We start from the raw sequence: 21,667 nt of genomic DNA, 5'->3' as shown, positions 1-21,667 counted from the left end.
ACTCCTCATATTATAATAAATGGTGTGTTCCACAGAAATAAAAACCAGGATAAGTATGTATGCTTCCCCCATAATTTCTGACTTAAAACTAGGAAACATGAATCTCATCCCATTTCTTTCAATGTGTCCCTTGCTCTCAGCTTTTTCTGTCACCCAAACTCACAGCATTTTATTGGACAGACAATTTCTACTTAATTCTGATTATCTTTTAGTCCGCAGCACAGTTTTACCCTATCTGTTATCTATCCTTCTCTCTGGTCAGGGGTGGTTCTTTCAGAAGCTAGTTATGTGTTCTGGGCAGATTCCTGGAGGCCCACTAAGCCAGACCACTGAAGTCTTAACTTAGATGACCTAAGGCTGGAAATGAAGTAAGACAGGCAGAGCCAGTGTTCATGGTCTTGAGCCGAGCAGCTGGTTACAATCACTGAGCTGACTCTAAGAGACAACAGGACAAGGGTTTGGGGTCCCAACCTCTGGACAGGGGATATGCAGTTCTGGTCACAGATTACAGTAAAATAATCATCCAGCGTATGTAAGCCATGAGTCAAGGCATGGACTTGGTGACAGAAGGGTCTGTGTGCATTCCTCTTCCCCACTGACACATGAGCAAGTGTGAACAAAGTCCAGCTCAGGCTAGTCAGTGATAAATGACTAAGGTTAACTTGTGCATACACCCACCTTAAAAATCATAACTATTTCCCCTGTGCTGGGCTTTGATGGCTGTGAATGAAGCCACATACAGATTTTCATTTACCCCACATAATTTATCAAAGATGTGTTTCATTTTTTTTCAGACCTTAAATTTGAAGACGATGATGATAGTTCTCTTTAAGTTTCATGTTTTAATTAATTTCTGAAATTAAAGAAAAATAGTTAAAATGTCAGTTAAATACTTGGAATTAACTCTTGAAATGAAGAAGGGCATGAGTATATTATAACAAAGTTATAATTGTATCTCAAGAATTCAAATTGTTAGTAGAAAAGGAATACTTCAAATCTCTCATTCTTCAGCTTGAGAAACAAGAAACAAATATTTCCCTGTGTAAACCAGAGCAATAGCCAGGGAATAAAGTTAGTTTCCAGCACTGACTACTCTTAAGTGTACCACGTTAACCATGCACCCTCAGCAAAGCTGCACTCTCTGATGGCTAAGGAAATGAAGCTCTCATTCCAACCGCAGCACAGCTTGGGGTTAGAGCTTAGGTTCTGGATTAGGTAAATCTGAATTCTCTATCCTAGCTCTCCACAACTGAGTGACAAGAGAAATCTCATGGTGTCTGTTTCTTTATCAGTAAACATGTGAGGGAGCATCAGACCTGCTCTGAAGGCTGCAGGTGAAGGGTAGGGATACACCATGCGGGCTGCTGGATAGATTGTAGCCTTTACAGCTGTCTTCAGGAAGCTTTAGGTAACAATGAATGGACTTTGACATAGGAAGAGCACAAGGGACCTAAGCTTAGTGTAACACAGTCCATGACTGAGTGTCCCAGAGAAGGAGCTCAGAGCCACCTTGCTGTCTGTCTGTCCATCCTGACAGGTGTGATGTACTATCATGAAGTCCTGGAAAGCCTCCTGGCTCTCCCAGGGACTGGTTGTACAGTCAGGCATCGGTGAGACAATGATCTATTCAGAGGAACCAAGTCACCTTATCTGTGAGGTCACCAAAAGTAGAGTACTCCTCAGTTTACGCAGACAACAGATAAACGGAGGTTGCCGTCTCATTGTAAGCACTGAATTCATGTGTGGAGGTGATGTCAATCCCAAAGACTGGAGGAGAAAGACTACCAACCCAAATCTTCATGGCCAAATTAATTAAAGCAAACAATTAATTAAAATAAGCATTGAAAAAAACAATTCATGTACACAGGATGCCTTCCCCTAAGGTGGGGTTCAAGAAGTCAGCACTGGCCATGAGGAAGACAAGGTTTTTATAGGATATAGGTAGGGAGTTCTCCAAATGTGCAACTTGTCAAGTAAAACAGGCAGAGTTACAGGAGCAGAACACAAGCAGAACAAGGCACTCCTAACAACCTTCTGAGACAAAGACACGGTTGTAAGGTGGGCATAACCAGGTAGTCATGACTAGGTAGTCATCAGTGGTCAGGTAACCTTTTGAAACAAAGGTAGGGTTACAAGATGGTTATTATATGTTTTGAAACAAAGGCACGGTTGCCATTTCCTGGAACAGGCAGTACATAACTATTTGTAGTTAAGGCTACAGGTGGGCCTAGCCCAGTCCTTGAGAGACAGAGGTTTCCTCATACACAGGAATGGACCTAGTTTGTCTTTACTACAAGATGGCTTTCAAGCCTGAGATGGAGACAGGCTGGCTCATCAGTGACTGTGTGAGGACACAGGAGACCAACACCACGGGAAGAGAATGTATTAACTACACTGCTTGAGAAGAGGCCCACAAAGCACCTCAGGGCTATGTGGGGAGCACAGAGTTTGGTTAGAGGTAAAAAGAGCTGAGAAGGGAAGGCTGAGACCAAAAGCCTTTATTGGAGCCTTCCAGAAGGCAGGAAGGAGTTGGCTCACTTGCACAGCTTCAGCAGTGGCTTGTGCTGTTGAGCTAGGCTCTCCCTTTGGGTTATCAGACTGCATGGTAGTGGGCCAGGCAGGAAGAAGACCGTCCGCCTGAAGAACAGGAGCAGCAAGCGTTTGAGGCCTTGGAGTGGACCTGTTTGCATATGAAATGTGTACTCCCAGGCAAACTGTATTAACCTTAGGAATCAGTACATCCTGTCAAAGGGCAGTCTCTCTCCAGGGCTGTCAGCCCTCTAAAACGTCTAAAATACAGGAAAAATATTACTAATAAAGTCACAGAGATTTCAACAAATAGTTTTACTTAATTCATATTCTTCTCTGTTCATCCTTCAACCATGTGATCTACATCCATGGAATAGAGATATAATTTTTACTTTATATATAAGTAATATGGGGTCTTCCTTTTCAAGTTTTCATACAGATGGGGGATTTTTGCTGTCTGTTACATGTAAAATTCATTAGCACCACCACCACTGAAATCCCTGACCAGTCAAGTCAGAGAAGTTCAAGGAAGGGCAGGAGCCTTGGAGTTCCTCCAACCAACTCCTCCATGCGTGGGCTCAATCAGCAGACATTCTTCTGTGCCTTCATGGCTGAACCAAACCAGGGCATATCTTTATAGCAAAAGGAGTATGTACCTAAAGCCCTAGGAGCCACATCCATCCAAATAGCAGTTATGTTCGGGGTGCTACTAACCTTCTCATTGTGTTCTCTCCTCTAAAGTTACCATTCAGAGACAAGTGGTTTGCTAAAACTCCCCAAGCCTCTGGAAGTTAGAAACCTACTGGGGCATTCTTAGGACAGACTTCTCTGTACTGTAACGGCTTGCTGTCGTCAACACAGTGAACAGGACTAAGACACATCAAGACTACCCATCAGACTGAGCCAAGTGTACACGCTCAACTGAAGCCTCCCCCCACAGCGAATCTCTGTGCAAATCTCTGCCTGGAGAAGAATTTGTTTGGTTTTGTTTCCCATCCCACTCGTTGCCCAACAACAGTGCAGCAAGGCAAGGATAGACATGGTACATGGAAACAGTCTGTCCTCGAGTTCTTCTTCTTGAAACCTAACAAGAATGGTACGGAAGGAGCTGGAAAAATGGAATGGTGGAAGGTGAAGCACGCCCTTCCCCAGAACAACAAGGAGGAATTATAATTGCAGGAGATGCCAGGAACCTTAGTACAGCACCTAGTCACACACACCTCCCTCAAGTCCGGAGCTGGGAGACAAGCATACTGCCTAGGACCCAATGTGGTCTCCTGTATCCCAGGATGGTCTCAAGCTTGCTATGTAGCCAACGATGGCCTTGAACTCTTGGTCTTTCTGTCTCTACCTCCAGAGTCTCAGATCATAGGAGCATACCACAAGCCAAGCTTCATTCTACTAATTTATATGTTGTTTTATGAAAACGAACTCATTAAAGAAATCCAACACTAGTTCTGAAAGTTATTTCTAATTTGCTACCTTCGTCTCAGCAGCAGCTCCTTGGGATTACTTCAGTCTTTTGGCATTTGTGGGTATGTCACTTTTAAATAACACTCTTATTTACTGTTTCTTCTTGGGATTTTCTCTTCTCTTGGGCACTATAAATGGACCTCCCACAACGGCAGAAGACACCGTGGGTTTTTCTCAGGTCTTCTCCACACCAGGGTGGCCACTCAGCGATTTTTATATTCCTTAATCATCTCAAGGAGCTTATATTTGTGGTTAAAATATCCCAGGAGATGGGCTGAGATGGCTCAGTGGATAAGGGCCTGACCAGCATTAGATCCCTGGAGCCCACATACGATTAAAGAAGAGAGCTGACTCCAAGCCGTCCTCTGAGCTCCACGGGTACACTGTGGCATGAGCACGCGCATGCACACACACCCACAGCCGATCCATATGCTCACCATCAGCAGTATGTAAATGAGCTGCTGAGCCACAGGATGAGGGACAATCAAGTTGCCTTGTGTAACTTTTAATCTTCCCAGTAGTTGAAACTTGTTTTGCTTATTTTTGGCTTTTTTCCTCCCCAATGTCCTTATTACCAATTAAATCCAAGTTATATAATCTTCCTACAAACTCATACTTATGAAGCAATCAATCTCATCCTCTTGAAATTTCTTCTGCTTTCAACTACCCTGACTGACGGTCTGCCAGCTGCCATCTTGGCCTCCTCACCCTCCTCCTCCATATTTCCTTCAACTCTTGGGCTAAATCCCAGTCTAGAGCATATGCCCCTCGCCCTTTTTGTTTGTCCCCTTATTGGAGTCCAGAAAGAATAACACAAAGGAAGGAGATATTTCAATACATTTCATGTCTTTTTCCATTGTGTTCAATATTGCTCAAACACCAGCTTTTGGTTCTTGGATGAAACTAATCCATTTTCTTCCTCAGAATGCATTGGCTATGCTGTCTGTCCAGGGCTCTACAGTGTCACCCTTGTGCCTCTGTGTGTTTTCCCATCTGTTGTGTCAGCACTCACTCATGGGGACTCGGAAGTAACAGGTTAGTGTAGTGTTCATAGATGTTACGATTGCTCCCTTCTTCTCTGCTTTCCCTGACTTCCTTCCCTGGAATCCTTATCAGTTGGATGCTGTGAGTCCTGAAACCAGCCCTCGATTGCCTCCTCACTTGTCTGTCTACACAGGGTCTCACCGCATAGCCCCAACAGCCTGGAGCTCATTTGTGCATCTGCCTGCCTCTGCCTCCTGACACCACAGTTTCTTTGCTTTTTCAGCCTTCTTTCTACAATGTTTTTCAAGTTTACCTTTCAGCCTTTCTCCAGCACTTCTACCAGTAGGTGATGGAGCAACGTTGAAATTGGGTTTGCTATTCTATTCCCCACTGTTCCTTATTCTCAAATAGCACCAGGCTAGTACTTTGAGGTCTTCTTAAGGCAGTGACTCCAGTGGTTCTCTGACGTTTTCCTCTGCTAGCAGACTGTCGCTCAGGCTACTTTCTTCCCTAGTTGTTGTCTGGGGTCTCTGATTTCTGGTTATCCTTGGCTGTTAGATCACATTATAGAGCAAGGCTCTGGACATCTAGCTGCAAGGTTTGTGCAGGGAGCTCGCACTTCTCAAATGGGCTCATGAAAACAGGAAAACAGGCCATGTGATTCTTTGGGAGAACTGCAGTTTCAAGTATCTTTAGGTATTTCTATTGGTTTGAGATAATTTCTAGGAGAATTCTCCCACTGTCATACTGTAGGTGAAGTACATTTGCTCCCAGGTTCGGCTTGGGGAAGGGCTTTCCTTAATCAGCTTAAACTTTGATTCAACCCCACGATTCTCAACCTAGAATTGCTGGCTTATCTACCCCAAAGTATGGAAACCCTCAGGCTCCTTGCCTACTTCTCAAATATTTTTCAATTTTGTGACACAGGTCTTCCCTTCTGTCTTCTATCTTGGTGGCTTCTGTGTTCTTTGAAACTTCTTTACCATTGTACTTAGTAGGCCCTCAAGAGAAAGAGTACTCATTCCAAATGTGCTGTACCAATAGTCACTGATCTTTCACACATACTGAGTACCTGCTATGTGCTGCATTAGGTGCTGATTAATAAAGATATAGATCGGAACCACAAGGTGCTCAAAGCCTGTCTGGGTGAAGCTGGTTTCAGAAGCTAGAACCATCAAGTAAGGCAACTGCTGCTGTTGGTGGAAGGAAGGCTCTTGGATGTCCTGTAGGCCTTCTAACCTAGTTTGGAGGGATCATCAGGGCATACATTCATTCTGTAAACACATATGGGCACCCACATCATGCCAGGGGTTATATTAAATGCTCCCTACAAGCAGTGATGTGGACACGCACAGAAATACCTCAGCTTCTCCACTCCACAGCAGGCTTGGTTACCTTGGGTGGTTTGTACTTTAGTCTATCCTCATTTGTGGACATCTAGTTGCTACAGGACCACTTATTCAAGATTTTTCCTTACCCACTGAATTGTTTCTGATGCTAGTGTTGAAATTTATTTGGCTGCTCTGATAGTTACAATTGTCAACTTGAGAGGAGCTAGAACCACCTGGGAGGCAGACCTCTGGCTATGTCTGTGGGGCATTTTCTAGACTACTTGAGGTAGAAAGATCCCCTCTAAATGGGGAGCAGTACCATCCTATGGTATGGAGTCCTGAACTGAATACAAAGGAAAAAATGAGCTGATCAATAGCATTCATCAACATACTTCCTGACTACAGAGGCAGTGAGCCGCTGCCTCCCACTCACCCCCGCATACCTACCCCCACGGGTGTAAGGATCCATGGTTCACTGAAGAATGATACCCTGACTCCAGAACAGAGAGACGCCCAAGTGAGCTTGCAGGCCTGATTTAAAGCACATGGGGTCCATCTCTACAGACATTCCATTACTGGGGTGTGGGGGCTGGAAACTTGCAGGGGAGGTCTGGAGACTGTTACTGAGGAAGTAGCTGAGGAAGTCTAGAAACTGCTGTTGACCGTTGTCCTTGCTTTAGGCCAGATGCAGGGCAGCTTCTGAGGCCTGGACTTGCCTGGAATTGCTCAGTTCTTGGAGACAGAGATTTAGGTCTCGTCTCTTGAACTGCCTATTTCAAGCCTGTCATGCAGTCAGCCCAGCCTTCTCAATGGAGCGCACTCTCTACCGGTGTCATTGTCCTCAGGTATTCTGTCACAGTGCTGACAACAGTGGTCACAGAACAAAGCACAACGGTATTGAGGCTTCATCCCTGGACTCTCAATTCCGTGAACTGATGTGTATGGCCGTCCTCCTCCCCTACCATGCCATACCAATTACCATAGCTTTGCAGTAAGTTTTGAAATTGGGAAATGCGTATCATCAGTTTTTAGATTATTTTAGCTATTCTCGACTCCCATAAATTTAGATAGGGTTTTCAACATATGCAAAGATGCCAGCAGGGTTTCGGTCCGGTCCACACTTAATTTGCAGATCAATGCAGAGATCACTGAATCTTCTGACCTACAGAGTTAAGGTGCCTTTCTGTTCACTTAGGTCTTCTGCAGTGCCCGTCATCAGTGTTGCTTGGCATTCAAAATACAAATGTTGAGTCTCTCTCCAAGGCCACGCTTAAGTACTTTACTTGTTCTGATGCATTCTAACACCCCACATTGCTGTTTAAACTTCTTTTAATTTTGCTGAAATCAAGATTTATCTTACAACCAGGAGTGAACTGGCAGCCCGTTTTAAAGTGTTACAACACATAAACATCCCTGAAGTCGATGGCTTTACAGTCAGGACAATCTGACACTAATGTGAAGTAGCTGTAAAACCCCGAGGCAGAGGTGAGCAGCAGGCATCTGCACTGTCAAGACAAACTCAGAGGAGAGGCTGTAATGAGAGCTGGAAATGCAGGGATTGTCTCAAGTGAGTGACCTTCAGAGCCTCAAGACTGAATCAGACTCCTTCCAGGCTAAAAGGCATAGAGGAGACAAGAGGATCTGGGTTGCAGTCTCAGAAAGCCTCAAGCAGAAGGTGTGCAGGTAAAGAGGAGGCAGTGAAGCAACCAGTGTTGTTTTTTCTACTGCTCTCTCCAAGGAAAGTGCTACAGAGACAGGAGCCCCTCTGTGAGCCCGTTTTGGTTGTTACTGACGGTAGTGCTGTTTTGCTTTGGTTTTTAAAGACAGGATCTAACAGGTATATGAACTCTGACAGGATATGAACGCACTACATAGCCTCTCAAATTCATGGCTATCCATTTTCCTGCTTCATTCTTCTGGGTACTAGGATTATAGGTGTAAGCTTGGACCTTGTCTCTTTTGTTTCCTAATAAATCTCATGCCACTTTATTAATTTAGGTATCAATTCACAACAGCTACAACGGAAAATAAATCTTTTAATAACTTATTTATTGAAAATTAATATGCTGGAAACTTACCAATTTTCTCATCGCAGGAACCCCAGCATGCATCCAAACAGATCAATGCGCCTTTCATCTTTCATCTCCAGAGAAGCAGTTTCATTTCATGAGGTGGATTTTGGATAGAAAATCAGCAAGTTCTTATCGCATAATATTTTAAAGTGACTGACTACCTATAAGAAGAAAAGGGAAAATATTACCAGAAGTACTTGTAGCATTAAAAATTGAACGCCGGAATATGCACAGAAACCCAAGAGTTCCCATCTAGTTTACTGTCACTTTTTTGTAACCAAAGCAAGAAAGACACTAGCTGGTGGCAAAGCAGAGGCACCCGCCTTCTACCAACTGTCACTGCACACATGCTGGAGCTTACCCACTCTGGTTTCATCCTTTCTCCTTTATATTTCAAATGCCCTAATCGCCACACACAATTATCAACACATCGTGTTCTCTAGGCAACAGTACTTAAACACAGGAGTGACAAAAAGGACAAAAAGCATAGAGGAGACAAGAAATCTGGGTGGCATTTAAAAAAAAAAAAACCTCAAGCACGAAGGATGCAGATAAAGTGGTGGCAGCAAAGGAAACTGCTGTAAACTCTGACTCCCCAGGGGACATCTGTAAGCATCCTCAACTCTTAGTTGCCTCAAGTGTAAATGGATGCTATTGGCACCAGCCAGGTAGAACCCAAACACCTCGTGATTCCTGATAGACCCGGTTTAACAAAGCCCTGTCCTGAGATGGAGAACTCCACCTATTGCTTCTATTAAGTTCTCAAATGAGATATGAATTAAAAACTCAAGGAATATTAGCTATTATGAATACTTCCCCAGGCCGCGGGAGGAAAAAACGACAAACCAATCCTACTTCACAACAGAAGTCTTCAGACCCCACCCTGACCCACCCCTGCAGATTTCATGGTCCAGTTCCAGTGTTGACACTCATGCGTAGACAAACAGCTCTTTGTGTTTCTCATGTCTAGATCCTCCAAGACTCTCAACCCAAAATACAACAAATGTGACCACCATTAATAGTTATATTATAGCTTTTTAAAAAAAGATTTATTTATTTATTTATATACATGAGTACACTGTAGCTGTCTTCAGACACACCAGAAGAGGGCATCAGATCCCATTACAGATGGTTGTGAGCCACCATGTGGTTGCTGGGAATTGAACTCAGGACCTCTGGAAGAGCAGTCAGTGCTCTTAACCTCTGAGCCATCTCTCCAGCCCATAGTATAGCTTCTTGACATGTCTTTTCCAAACCTCAGTCTCTTCAGACACATTCTGTTCAATATCAGCACTTTGTTGGTCACTGGCTAAAGAGTAATAAAAATGAGCTTACAGAACTGATTACCATCAGCAATAGTAACAAAACTAATGTGAACAAAAAAAGTGAAATCAAAGATAAATACACTCCAATCATGGCCCAACTGCAGTAAGCAGCAAGCTCACGTCTTTCTGGCTATTTGAAACAATATTGTGACAAGGCTATCATAGTCCAAGGAAAGTAGACTATCCTCATATTCAACCAATTCTCTGGACACTGCCAGGCAAATTTGAGATTCCAACTTGTCATGGTGACACGTGTCACAGTTCCTGTGAAGGTGAAAGGGTCAGGAGTTCTAGGACAGTCTGGCCCACAAGGTGATTTTTTTAAGGCCACAAATGCAGTATAACTATAACCCAATTAGATTTAACTGGGAAGCAACATGTTGCAGGTACAAGGGCAAGGAATGCAGATATTTACCACCACCATTTCTAATCACCACTAGATGTTCTCGATGTTAGAATTGCAATCGCTCTTAATCAGGTATTTTAAGTTTACTACGTTGTCTAAATCAAGTGGTGGCAGGGAGCGACCTTTTATTCTTTCCCCAAATATTAGCAATCCAATAGCCTGCCTGCACAGGCTAAGCAGGCTCGGATGGATTTAGCAGGATTTTCAGGCTCAAGTCTCCAACTATGTGAAAGTCCCTGGTAGGTCAAAATACCCTGAGCACGGAACCAGTGAGAGAACAATGGCAGCGAGTCTGGCAAGGGGTCACGGCCGACCGGCGGCCACGCGGGGCCCCGGGCGCGACTCCCCCGCCGCTCCGGCTAGCGCCTTACAGGGCTCCGAGCTAGCCAGGGAAGAACGAGGGCGGCGGGGCTGAGGCCAGGCCTGGTGAGTGGGAAACAAGGGAGTGACTGTCGAGTCACTCTGCCTACCACCGCCCGTAGGCCGGAGGTCACACACCGCAGGGGCAGGACAAAGCGCCCCCGCGCAGAGGCACCACCAAGAGAGAGGGCTGGAAGGAGGGAGGTGGGCGAGGGCTCTGCAGTTCCCGTCCTAGGCCCCGCCCCTGCGCGCTTATGTAACAGGGGAGAGCTGCCATTGGTTTGCAGACCGGAAGGACGCGAGCATGCTAGAGGGGCGGGGCAAAGCCACCGCAGGAAGGTGAGGGGCGGGATCGCGCGGGCGGGCGGGCGGCGCTGAGGCGACTGGGAGTGCGGCGCGGCGTGCGCGGGCACGAGCGACGGGCCTGCCTCGGGCTCAGGCGCGGCGGGCGCGCGCTGCGGCGGGTGTGCGAGGCGCGGGCTGTTGTGCTCCCGGCTCTGCTCGGTCCTTCCTCTGCGGGTGGCGGAGGCCCCAAGCGGTGCGGGGCTCGACCCTTCCTTCCCTGCTCGTCCTGCTCAGCTCTTCTCGCGCTGCGCCGTCTCTCGGACGCCACTCCGTCCCGGCCCGGGTGAGCGACGTCGCAGGACGCGGGAGCCGGGTTGGGAGGCACGCGGCGGCGGGAGGCCGGGGCGGGCGGCTGACTCCCAGCGGAGCAGGCGCGGGGCTGAGGGCGGCCGAGGCCTCGGGCGGGCCGGGCTGCAGCTGTGGGGTTGAGTCTGCCCACGAATGGCTGTTCAAAGCTGGGATCGGGCTGTGGAGCCGGCCTGGGCCTCTTGCTCTGACTGGTTGCAGAGTGTGAGCCCATTTCCTGGCTCCCCGGCCTCAGAGTAAGTTGTTTGGCTTTAAGCAGCCCCTAAGGGCCGGAGCTTTACTTGTTGCCTCCTTCTCGAGAGTCTTGGTATTCCAAGAGCTCTCCCTGGTTAGTAGCTCATTTGCAGCCTCCCAGGAAAGCTAAAACTTTTATTAAAAATCAGCTGGTAACCGTTTGCAAACGATTTATTGCCTTTCAATTTGTCCCACTTAATCAGGGAGCAGTTTATACGTAAGATTTTGTGGAAAACTCGATGGTCGAGGGCAAATCGTAAGTTGAGCTGTCCGAAAGCAGGTGGTTGGATCGTTTGCACTTCTGCTTTCGGAAAGGAAATCCGTGCCACTGTGCTGTCAGAAGTCAGGGGCCTGCCCCACTCAGCTAGCCTGTTAGAGCAGATAGCCTTTGCCTAGTGTTACATTTTGTGTCTATTGAAGCGCATGCCTTTTTGTAACTGTTGTTGGGTGGTAAAGAAAATGTGTTAAATCTTAGGTGCCCAGTTATGTTTCTGTTGCCCTAAATGCAAAAGTTAAAAATAGTTTTTGCTTATCTGATGGCATTGGTTTTTTACAGCACACTACATGAAAAGGTTACCAAAGTCGCTGCTTTAATTTCTAGATGACAAGGAAAATTCTGGAATTACTGATATGCGGTTTTGTAACTTAAAAAATCAAACATAAAACCCTTAAGGACTGCTCACCAAGTAATGTCTTCACATACACAAGCCATACTGTATGGAAGAGTTAAGATGTTTTATTTAAATAACCAGAATGTTCTAGTAAGGGTCTGATACTAAGACAGGGGAAATTAAGACTTTTCAAATTTTTGGTGTACATAAATTGAAGACCCACCATCAAAATGTACTTTTAAATATGCCATATGGCATAGTGGCACACGCCTTAAAATCCCAGCACTTAGGAGGCAGAGGCAGGCAAATCTCGGTAAGTTCTAGGCCAGCCAGAAGTATGTAGTGAGACACCCCCACACACACTTCCATATGCTATTGAACTTAGAACTGATGCAGTGTTGGTTTAAAAACACAAAATGAAGTATAGTTTTGATGACAAACAGTTGATATTTGCCTTGAGTGGGAATGGGGTTCTTACATTAGGCTAGCATATTAAACATTCTTGTAGTTGGTGAAAGACTGGACAGGGTTTATAAGAAAGCATCAATCCTCCTGTTTTATTAGACTTTTTCAGTTTATTATGTAATACAACTGGGAGTATGTCAAGTAAGTTGGGCTGGGGGATAAGGATAAGAGCTTTGACTGTCTCTGAAACACTTGACTTTATATCCAGTAGCTAAGAGGGTTGCAGTCAGGAAAGGCCAACCCTCTTCTTAGTACGGTCCCTTGTACATTCATGTCTTTTAGTGATTTCAAAGTTTAAAGTGTAATTACAGTGCTATTTAAAATGGCATAGGATCTCATTTTAATATGCTTCAAAAGCACTACTCTGGTAGATCCTGTGTGAACAGGTTTAACTTGTGCTGTCTAACCAGAAGTCTGGTTTTAACAGGAAAATAATTCTTTTAAAATCAGTTCTTTTAACTAATTTTTGTTTATTCCAGGCCATTAGTAGTGAGGAATAGAAAGAACCTTTCAGCTTTGTAAGAGGTACCCTTAACACCAGGGGTTCTAATTTGTCTTTACAATGTGTGCAGCTGGGCCAGTGTGGTGGCTCAGCTGGTGAAGGTGCTTTCTGTCAAGTCTGAAGGTCTGAGTTGGATCCCCAGAAAACACATTGTGGAAGGAGAATGGACTCCACAACAAATGCTCTCTGTGGAGCCTGTGTTTTGTGTGTGTGTGTGTGTGTGTGTGTGTGCGTGCGCGCGCGCGCGCGCGCGCACAAATAAATGTAGGTGTTTGTGTTTCTATTCAGGAAAGAGCTCTTAAGGAAAACTTCAAATAGTATAATAGTTTAATGAAACCTGAGTACTAAAAGGAGTTGCTGTGTCCCTACATGTATTTTGGAGGATTAGCTGACAGTTTTAAAATACACAAATTGTAAGTCATAGTCGTGGATGCTAGCAGGGAGAAGCTACCTTTGTAATCAAGCGATAAAGGAAGACTAAATTTTGGAATACCAAACTTTTGAAGGTTACATGTAAAGTGGAAGGAAAAAAAGGCCTAAATATCTATGCATATACAATAAACTTGAGTCTGTTGGGAGTGAGATGTGGTCTGGCTGTGTGGGCCAGGTATCCTCCCTCTGCCTCCCAATTGCTTAGGTAGGGAGGTACCTCCATACGCAGCTCTGGGGGTTGATATCATCGTCATCATCACCATCAAACAAATACACCTTTATAATCATTACCGGTTCAAGATAAAGAATATTTTCAGCACCCTGTGAATACCTCTCCTGTCATCTCTTCCCAGTCATTACTCCATAAATAGCAAAGTGACCTCTTTAACTGTGGTTTTGCCTGTTTTGAACTTTGTACAATGTGGTTTCTTTCTAACTGACTTCTTTCCTTGATATAGAGATACAAACTTACAGAAAAAAAATTATTTTGTTTGTTTTTTGAGACTGGGTGTGTTTTTGTATCCCTGGCTGATCTGGAACTATATGTAGAGCAGACTAACCCTCAGACTCACAGATCTGCCCCTCAGTGCTGGGGTTAAATGCCTGTGCCATCACACCTGGCTACAAGTGTTTTTTATTGTTGTTGTTGTTTTTGTTTTGTTTTTTTTTAATGCTGCCTGGCATCCCTCTGTGTGTTATCTATTTTTACCACTGATATTTGAACTGCCTAGTTTTAGAACAGGTCCTGTGAACATCCTTGTATATACATTGATGCATTGATCCTGTTGAATATGTATTGTGAGGAATATACTCATTTGTCATTTAGCAACATTGTGTGTGAAATTGAAAATCCACTCACAGCTGCTTACTGACCATGTCTGAAATTTAAGTAGGCAACTTTGAGAATATTACTTTGCTTAAATTGCTCTGTTGTAGAATGAAGAAGTCACTTGGTGCCTACTCTTTTGTCTTTAGATATGGCTCGTGGACAGCAGAAGATTCAGTCTCAGCAGAAAAATGCCAAAAAGCAGGCTGGACAAAAGAAGAAACAAGGACATGACCAAAAGGCTGCTGCCAAAGCTGCCTTAATATATACCTGCACAGTCTGTAGGGTAAGGGTCCCCAGACCAAAGCTGCCTTAATATTTACCTTCAAGGTCTGTGGGGCAAGGGACCCCAGGACGGTGCATTCTTGTAGCTAGTTCTCACCCTGTGGAACAGAGAGGTTAAAATTCCTCCACAACAAGATGGATGCTTTCTTTGAACTAGTAGATTTGAGAGTGGGTTTCCTAGGAATTCATCTGCAGTCACCTGTTCAAGAAATGTTTTTCCTTGGCCATGCACACTTTTCTAAGTGCTAGCTGGGAAAAGTGGATAAAGCAGTGTCCTGCCCTTGTGTATAAAGGTGTATAAAAGGTGTCTTTGTGGAGCTTATCATCCACTTTGGGCGCTGTAAAAAGTCCCGACTGCGTTCTTAGAGTTGATGGGGCTAACCTTGTATAGTGCTGCCAGATGTAATGCTACCCATATGATGGTTCTTTTCCTCCATCTCCACCAGATGCAATGTGGGCACATGTGATATCACACAGACTATCCACATTGAGGGCTCTTAGGAGAATTAATGTGCTTAAAGAATTGTTTGGAGTGTTTGCCATGTGTGAGGATGGAGGCAGCTGTGTTACTGTGGTCATATGTTTAATCCACACAGCAACCAGAGGGTTGTGCTGCTTCCTTCCTGATGTGCAGATGTTCAACTGACCTGTATAATTTGCTGCAGATCCAGCAGTAAGAAGAGATAGGACCTGAGTCTAGGCAGTCTAGCTTTAAGGTCTGGCCTCTGTGACTTCACCACCCTTGAGGTTAATGAGGTGCTAGAGGAAAAACATAGGGTTGGGCTGGTGTATAGACACAGTGGTTTTAAGCCCTGTACTTGGTGCAGATGGGAAGGGATCTTGATATGACATGATTGCTAGACTGAAGGTAGTTATCTGTTGAAATCTTTACAAATGAAACAGGAGTTCCTAACTACACGAAGGTTCTTGTGAAAAGAGGGAATCTCTAACAGTCAGTATTGTAAGCATGTTGAACCTTGGTGCTAATGATGAAATTGAATGACTTCTGATTTTTTTTTTTTAACAGAGGAAAGGTGAAATTAAATTTCATTAGGTTAGTAATAAAGACATACCCTGACTTTAAAGGTATATTTTGTCAGGTACGTGTGATCTGCGTGTGTATATACATGAATTGGTATATGTGTGCAGGTGCTTGTGTATGCACACATGTGCAGATGTCAGGTGTTATTGGTCCCACTTGACAGTTTTTAATCAGGGTCTCCTCCTGAACCCACAGCTCACCAGTGGGCTAGTCTGGCTGACCCACAAGTTGTGGAGATCCCTGTCTCTGTCCCAGTAGCTCTAGGGTCATGAAATGTGTGTCCATGCCTGGCTTTTATGTGGATGCTGAAAATCCACATCCGGGTCCTCTTGTACCTGCTGAATTGTCTCCCCAGTCCCTGGAAATACACTTTAAAAAACTTAATAAGCAAAATAAATGAAAACACTTTATTTTTTTGTTTGTTTTATGTAGTAGAACGTTTTGAATTATAAATAAATGTACTTGCCAAAGGGAGTTTCTGTTTTACTCTGTGTTACATGAAACCAGGAGAACGTAGAATTGAGCTGAAACAGCTCAGTCTCAGGCAGAGAGAGCTCTAGGCTTTAGTTTGTCTAGCAGGTAAAATGAGCTAATAGAAGCTAAAGGCTACTGTCAAGGTTCTGTGAGAGTTATAACATACCTATGAGTAAACGGTTTCTAATGCTACTAATGACATAAAATCCCTTGATTTTATGTGCTGTTCCTCTTGGTATGTATAATGATAGGAAATTCCTTTTTGTAAGATACTTTTTCATATACCAGTCACAAGTAGAAATTTAAAAGCATTTTGCATTACTAGTCTAGCATAAGCAAGTTCAACGTTTTTTTTACAGGTTACATGTACTGCTTTCCTACATAAAGTCTGGTTCTTTTCTTTTGCACACTTTCTAAATTAGACACAAATGCCTGACCCCAAGACCTTCAAGCAGCACTTTGAGAGCAAGCACCCTAAGACTCCACTTCCTCCAGAATTGGCTGATGTTCAGGCATAAAGTTGTTTACAGGTAGTTGATCTTTTTATTGGGTTTTTTGGTCTTGGTTTTGAATATAGAAGCAAAACTCTCTCTTCAGCTATGGAATGGGTTTCTACCTCTAGCAGCCTTATGTCTAACTGTTGTCCTAAAGTTAAACAATAGTGTCTATGGTTGTACTAGAGCACTTTACGATTGGCAAAGGCCTTTTCTCTGTGCCCTTCTTTTTTATGCCTTCAAAACATTCAGGTTTTTGCAATTATTGCCAAGAATATCGGGGAGGGGTGAGTGAGTGTTGGCCAACTTTGAGCCAAGAATGAAAGACTTGTCAGCTGTAGGAGAAACTACCATTTCAAGTCATAAGGGTCTTCTCCCAGAAAGTCAGCAATTTACTGACTATATTTTTACTGTCCTTTTATTTACAGTGCTAGGCAGAGCTTTTCTCTATTAAAATAAAGAGCAAAATATGGGCATGCTCTGTAGGAACTCCCTTGAAGTTATTTTTAACTTTATGTGTAGATGGATTTCTTGCCCTCCTAAATAGTGTGATACATACTGCACGTGTGTTTGAGAGTTCTTTCTACCTATAATACACCAGAGACCGACATCTTGATAGACTTTTATTTTAGATATTTGAAATGCTTGTCAGTGATTACATTTACTGAAGCTTTTTCTTATGTCTTACAGGTGAATTCATGACACCTTGGACTCTTCTACTGTCTCAGACATTAGGTAACAAACCTGCAGCTGCTTTTTTAAACAAACTGTTGATCAGCAAAAAATAAAGGGGCTACAGAAACACTCATTTTTATGCTGTTCCCTTTGGGCTTCATGCAAAGACAATTCTGTGTAAATGTACAGTTGACTCTGATGTGGAAATCTGAAAAATCAGTCCATTCTTGTTATAAAATTTTTTTACAATTGTAATTATATTGATGTTCATATTGTGTAAAATAACTCATTTAATAAAGTAGTGCTTTGATTTTACAACACCACAGGATAAATGGTTCTAGAAATTCTGTTCTAACTTTCCTTATTATTTGCCTTATAAAAATGAATTGATGAGCTAGTGTTGCAAGAGCAGTCCTCCCTTCTCAGCTCAGTGGCAGGCTTGTTAACTAGAGCAGGCTCATTCATTAAATCGTGCACATGATTCTACAGCAGCTGATGTAGGCTAAGGAATGGCTGAGCTGCTGCTTCAGTATTCACAGCTGCATGTCATTTCCTGTGTGTCCATCTGGGAGTGCACTGTAGATGACAGATCCAGTTCATAAGACTGGTAGGGTTCAGTGAGCCCTTCTGGGCAGCGAATGAAGGGGCGATGGGAGCTGTGAAGGCCTGTGTCTTACATGGGTCTTCGCGGGTTGTTCAGATTCGTCATTGGAAATTGAACTATAAGTTTTGAAAGATTTTGAAAGTTATTTAGCTAATTTTATGAATGGATTTTTGCATTAACAGGAAGATTAAAGTGATTTGTTCCAGGCTAATTCCCAGAACATTCTTTGTCTTTCAAATAAAACTCTAATTTTAGAGACTTAGTCGTGCTGGCTCCTGAAATCAAAGACTGTCTAGTCTGACTTCACCTGAACTAGCAAAGTGTTCTGCCAGTTAAGACTAGTTCTGCTGTTGTAATTTACAAGCAAGTCTGCTGTAAAGTTTAAGTTTAGAAATTGATGTAGTGGGAAACCCATTACATCCTGACAGCCGCTTTGAGCTGCAGCCCTGACCTGTGGATAACAGGGGGTTCGGATCCCTCGTGATGTAGCCTGGGCAGTTAGTGGACAGCTTAACATACTCTGACCACCTGGCTCAGGGTGCCACTGAATTTGAAGGATGGTGTCTCAAGGGAGAATCTTAGTGCTGGTACTTTCCACAGCAGCCCTGTCCCCAGCCTCACATAAGTACAGTTGTCTGTTCCTTATTTAATTTCCTGCCTTTCATAATTGGTTATCCTCTGCTAAAATGTTGCTGACTAGTTTTACCTGTTTTTTTGTGGATCTTAGTGACATTCTAGTTAAAAGGCAATTTTAGAGCTTTCAAAAGTGCTTTACACAGATGTATGTTTCCTTTAGTAACAAACTGGTTATTTAGAACCTGTTCACAATTTTCAGTTTAATTCTTTTTGTTCGTTTCACTGTTGTAATTCAAAATAAAACATTTTCAATCTTGTATTTAACTGTTTTATGAGCAGCTGAAGACACATTTCATTCTGTATCTCAGTGATAGGGAATAGTTGATGGATCTTCATTCTTAGCATGGGGATTGCCAGCATGGTCCTATTTTGTGTTTCAGTTAAATCTGTTGTAAGGAGAAAAATGACAGCTCAAACATCTCTGTAATTTAATTTGGAGATTATCTTAACAGACAAGTTTGTTTAGAAACTGTGTTGGTGTCTTCAAAGGTGATATAAAATAGCAAGGGACTGATCTGATTGTATTCTGTATTTACGTTAGTTGTGGAAAGGAATGGGGTTCACATTAAGCCTGTTTCCATTCTCACCCCCATGTTTAGCTGACACACTTGGGACCTCACTGTGCTGTAATGTCTTATTAAAGAAGATGTTAAAATGAAACTAGTCTAATTTCTTGAACCTTTTAAGAGGTTTTTGCATGGCTTCTTCCCCCTCCTCCCTCTCCGATTTTAGAATTGTCTCTGAACTATAGTTCGGTAATCCAGAGGACGGCAAGTAAGTTCTTTTCGTTCTTTTTTGGCCATCGTTTTCCCTGTATCTGACTGAGTCTGTGAGATACTGCCTACGAATGAACAAAGGGTTTGTCATGCTCGAGGCTTGCTGTGTGCAGTGTACTGCACTGGAAGGAAAGAGTTGACTTAATGACGAGAACGACAAACTGCTTAGGCCAGCTGCTAGACTAGGATGGTTAACCCTGTGGTGACCTCAAGACTTGAGGCAAGACTTGGGATGTGTCGGTGGTGGTGGTGGTGGTGGTGTAAGGGTTTTTTTGTTTTTTGCTTTTGTTTTTTGTTTTTTTGTGTTTTTTGTTTGTTTTTTGTTTTGTTTTGTTTTGTTTTTGAGATAGGATATCTCTGTGTAGCCATGGCGTCCTGGAACTCGGTCTATAGACTAGGCTGACCTGGAACTCAGAAATCCTTCTTCCTTTACTCCCTGAGTGCTGGGATTAAAGTCCTGTGCCACCAGTCATGTACCCTGTGACTGGGATTTATATTACAAATATTTCAAAGGTATTGCAGAGTAATTGCAATTTGAGCTATGGCATAAAATAATAGTTAAAACTACAGGTTACCCAAAGCCCCAGCCTTTATTTTTCATTATTCACACTTGTAGCACACTGCCTGCTGCAGTGGCCGTGTCACTCTTTCTATATTGATCAAGCACAGTCTAAAGTGTCACACTTAAATAACCAGGTCTGAATGAGTTCACTTGTACAGTTTCCTACCTTGGGGTTCTTGTTTAGTGTGTATAGATAGTGAACCAAGTCATGCCCTATGTGATGTCACTGTACATGCCAGAGTGGTCAGTAAAGCACTCCTCGTAAGCGTTCTGTTGATGAGCTGAGTCGTTTTCTTTCTGCAGCCACTTTTTCCTTCATCTCCTGTGTAGAGTAGCTCCAGGTTTGAAGTGTCCACTATACACTTCAGCCACGTGCTGTCTGTGCCTGTACGGCTGTGATCTTCAGAGTTGATAATGTAAAAGTTACTCTTTAGAATCATCTGTGTTTACAGTGCTGTTGCATAATTGTGTGTGGGTTTCGAGACGCTGTCTCGTATAGCCCGGCATGCTCTCTGACATCCGTGCTCCTCTACCTGCTTGGATTGCAGGTGTGCACCAACCTGCACATCGCTCTGCATGGTGATTGCTAATGGCTTCTGTTGTATGGACCGCAGTGCTCGCTCTCTGCCTCTCGCTCCTCTCGCTGAGTTCTGGCTGCTAAGAAGCAGCCTTTGTTACTTGGAGGTCTATGGAGGCTTTGTTTAGTCCCATTTGTTCAGTTGCCTATGTGAATCCATACGGGTTCTCAGCCCAGTACTACTGGATTGTACTCTATTTGTCCTGTTAAAATTATTCCAGCTTTGACTGGTAGCAGCTTTCGGACTGGCTCCAGTGTCAGATACTCCGTGTTTTGGCTTTTCAGAATTTCCCAGTTTGTAAGACTAACAAGTGCCAGGCTTATTTACTGTCTTCCCAGAATAAGCATTTCTCCAATGGTTCTTTTGGGGGGAAGATTTTTTTTTCTTCTTTTAGCATTTTTACTTGAATATTTTTTGGGGGAAGGAAGAATCTCCTGGTCCACGTGTTTATGGGACAGGTTCTCTGGCTGAGTTTTTGTATACCTAGCAATGCCCCCGCTATACCCCAAGCTGAGGGGAGACTGAGCCCAGGGCCTACACATGCTAGGCCAGCCCTAAGCTGTTTCTCTGGCTCCAAATTGAAATTGCTGATATACTTGAGGGTGGTGCTGTGAGAGTCTTATGCTGGTTGTAAACTTAAACATGAAAGCAACATTGTGTAAAGAAGTGTCCCAAGCCTCTGTACTTCACACATGATAGTATCGTCTAGAGAAATACATGTATTTATTTACATAAGTCTAGGGTAGATATTAAGTGCATTGTGTATTGTGGGTAGCCTCTGTGGGGAGAGAGGGAGGTCAGTTATGCCCAGTGGGATGGGGAGTTGTCTAGGGTTGTGGAGAGAGAAACAGGAGCAAAGAGTGAAAACAAGGTGGGGGTGGCTGGGTGAGCAGAAGCCTGAGAGTGGGTGGGCTAGTCAGCTTAGGCTTATGCATGGCAGCCTTTGAGCCCATGGGTGAGAGTGGAGAGCAGCTCTTAAAGTGGAGTCAGGTTGTGCAGTGTGTATAGTATGATGTTACTTGACAGTGGGGATATAATGTAGCTGAGGTAGGAAGATTCTGTTAGGGTAAAATACTCTTTGAAAGAAATTATTTTATACACCGTTTTGTACCTTGTCTATTACAGCTAACCTGTTTATAATTTAACTTTATTTTTTCAGGTAGTTATAAATATAGATTAAGAATTTTCCAGGCAGTGGTGGTGTATACCTCTTTAATGCCAGCACCCAAGAGGCAGAAGCAAGTAGACTACAGGGCAAGTTCTAGAACGACCAAGACTACACAGAGAAATCCTGTCTCAAAAACAAACAAGGGGTTGGGGATTTAGCTCAGTGGTAGAGT

At 43.6% G+C, this 21,667-nt stretch overlaps 1 protein-coding gene across 2 annotated transcripts; it reads left to right on the top strand.

The window, feature by feature from the left end:
* The first annotated feature begins 10,465 nt into the window (after positions 1 to 10,465).
* On the top strand, positions 10,466 to 19,071 carry Zfp706 (zinc finger protein 706). Of its 2 annotated transcripts, none has more exons than XM_087558650.1 (4): positions 10,466 to 10,546; positions 14,351 to 14,487; positions 16,425 to 16,532; positions 17,187 to 19,071. In XM_087558650.1, the coding sequence occupies exons 2-3, from the start codon at positions 14,353 to 14,355 to the stop codon at positions 16,518 to 16,520; spliced, it is 231 nt and encodes a 76-aa protein (XP_087414776.1). In that variant the 5' UTR covers positions 10,466 to 10,546; positions 14,351 to 14,352; the 3' UTR covers positions 16,521 to 16,532; positions 17,187 to 19,071. The 2 variants fall into 2 exon arrangements, with proteins under 2 accessions (XP_087414776.1, NP_001381303.1); NM_001394374.1 differs by lacking the exon at positions 10,466 to 10,546 and adding an exon at positions 10,847 to 11,108 and having other exon boundaries at positions 17,187 to 17,497.
* Positions 19,072 to 21,667: the final 2,596 nt, after the last annotated feature.

Source organism: Rattus norvegicus, chromosome 7, assembly GCF_021556685.1.
Source record: "Rattus norvegicus strain SHRSP/BbbUtx chromosome 7, alternate assembly SHRSP_T2T, whole genome shotgun sequence".
NCBI classification, from domain to species: domain Eukaryota; kingdom Metazoa; phylum Chordata; class Mammalia; order Rodentia; family Muridae; genus Rattus; species Rattus norvegicus.
The sequence above is the reverse complement of the archived record's forward strand: the minus strand, read 5'-3'. Positions and strand labels throughout refer to the sequence as shown.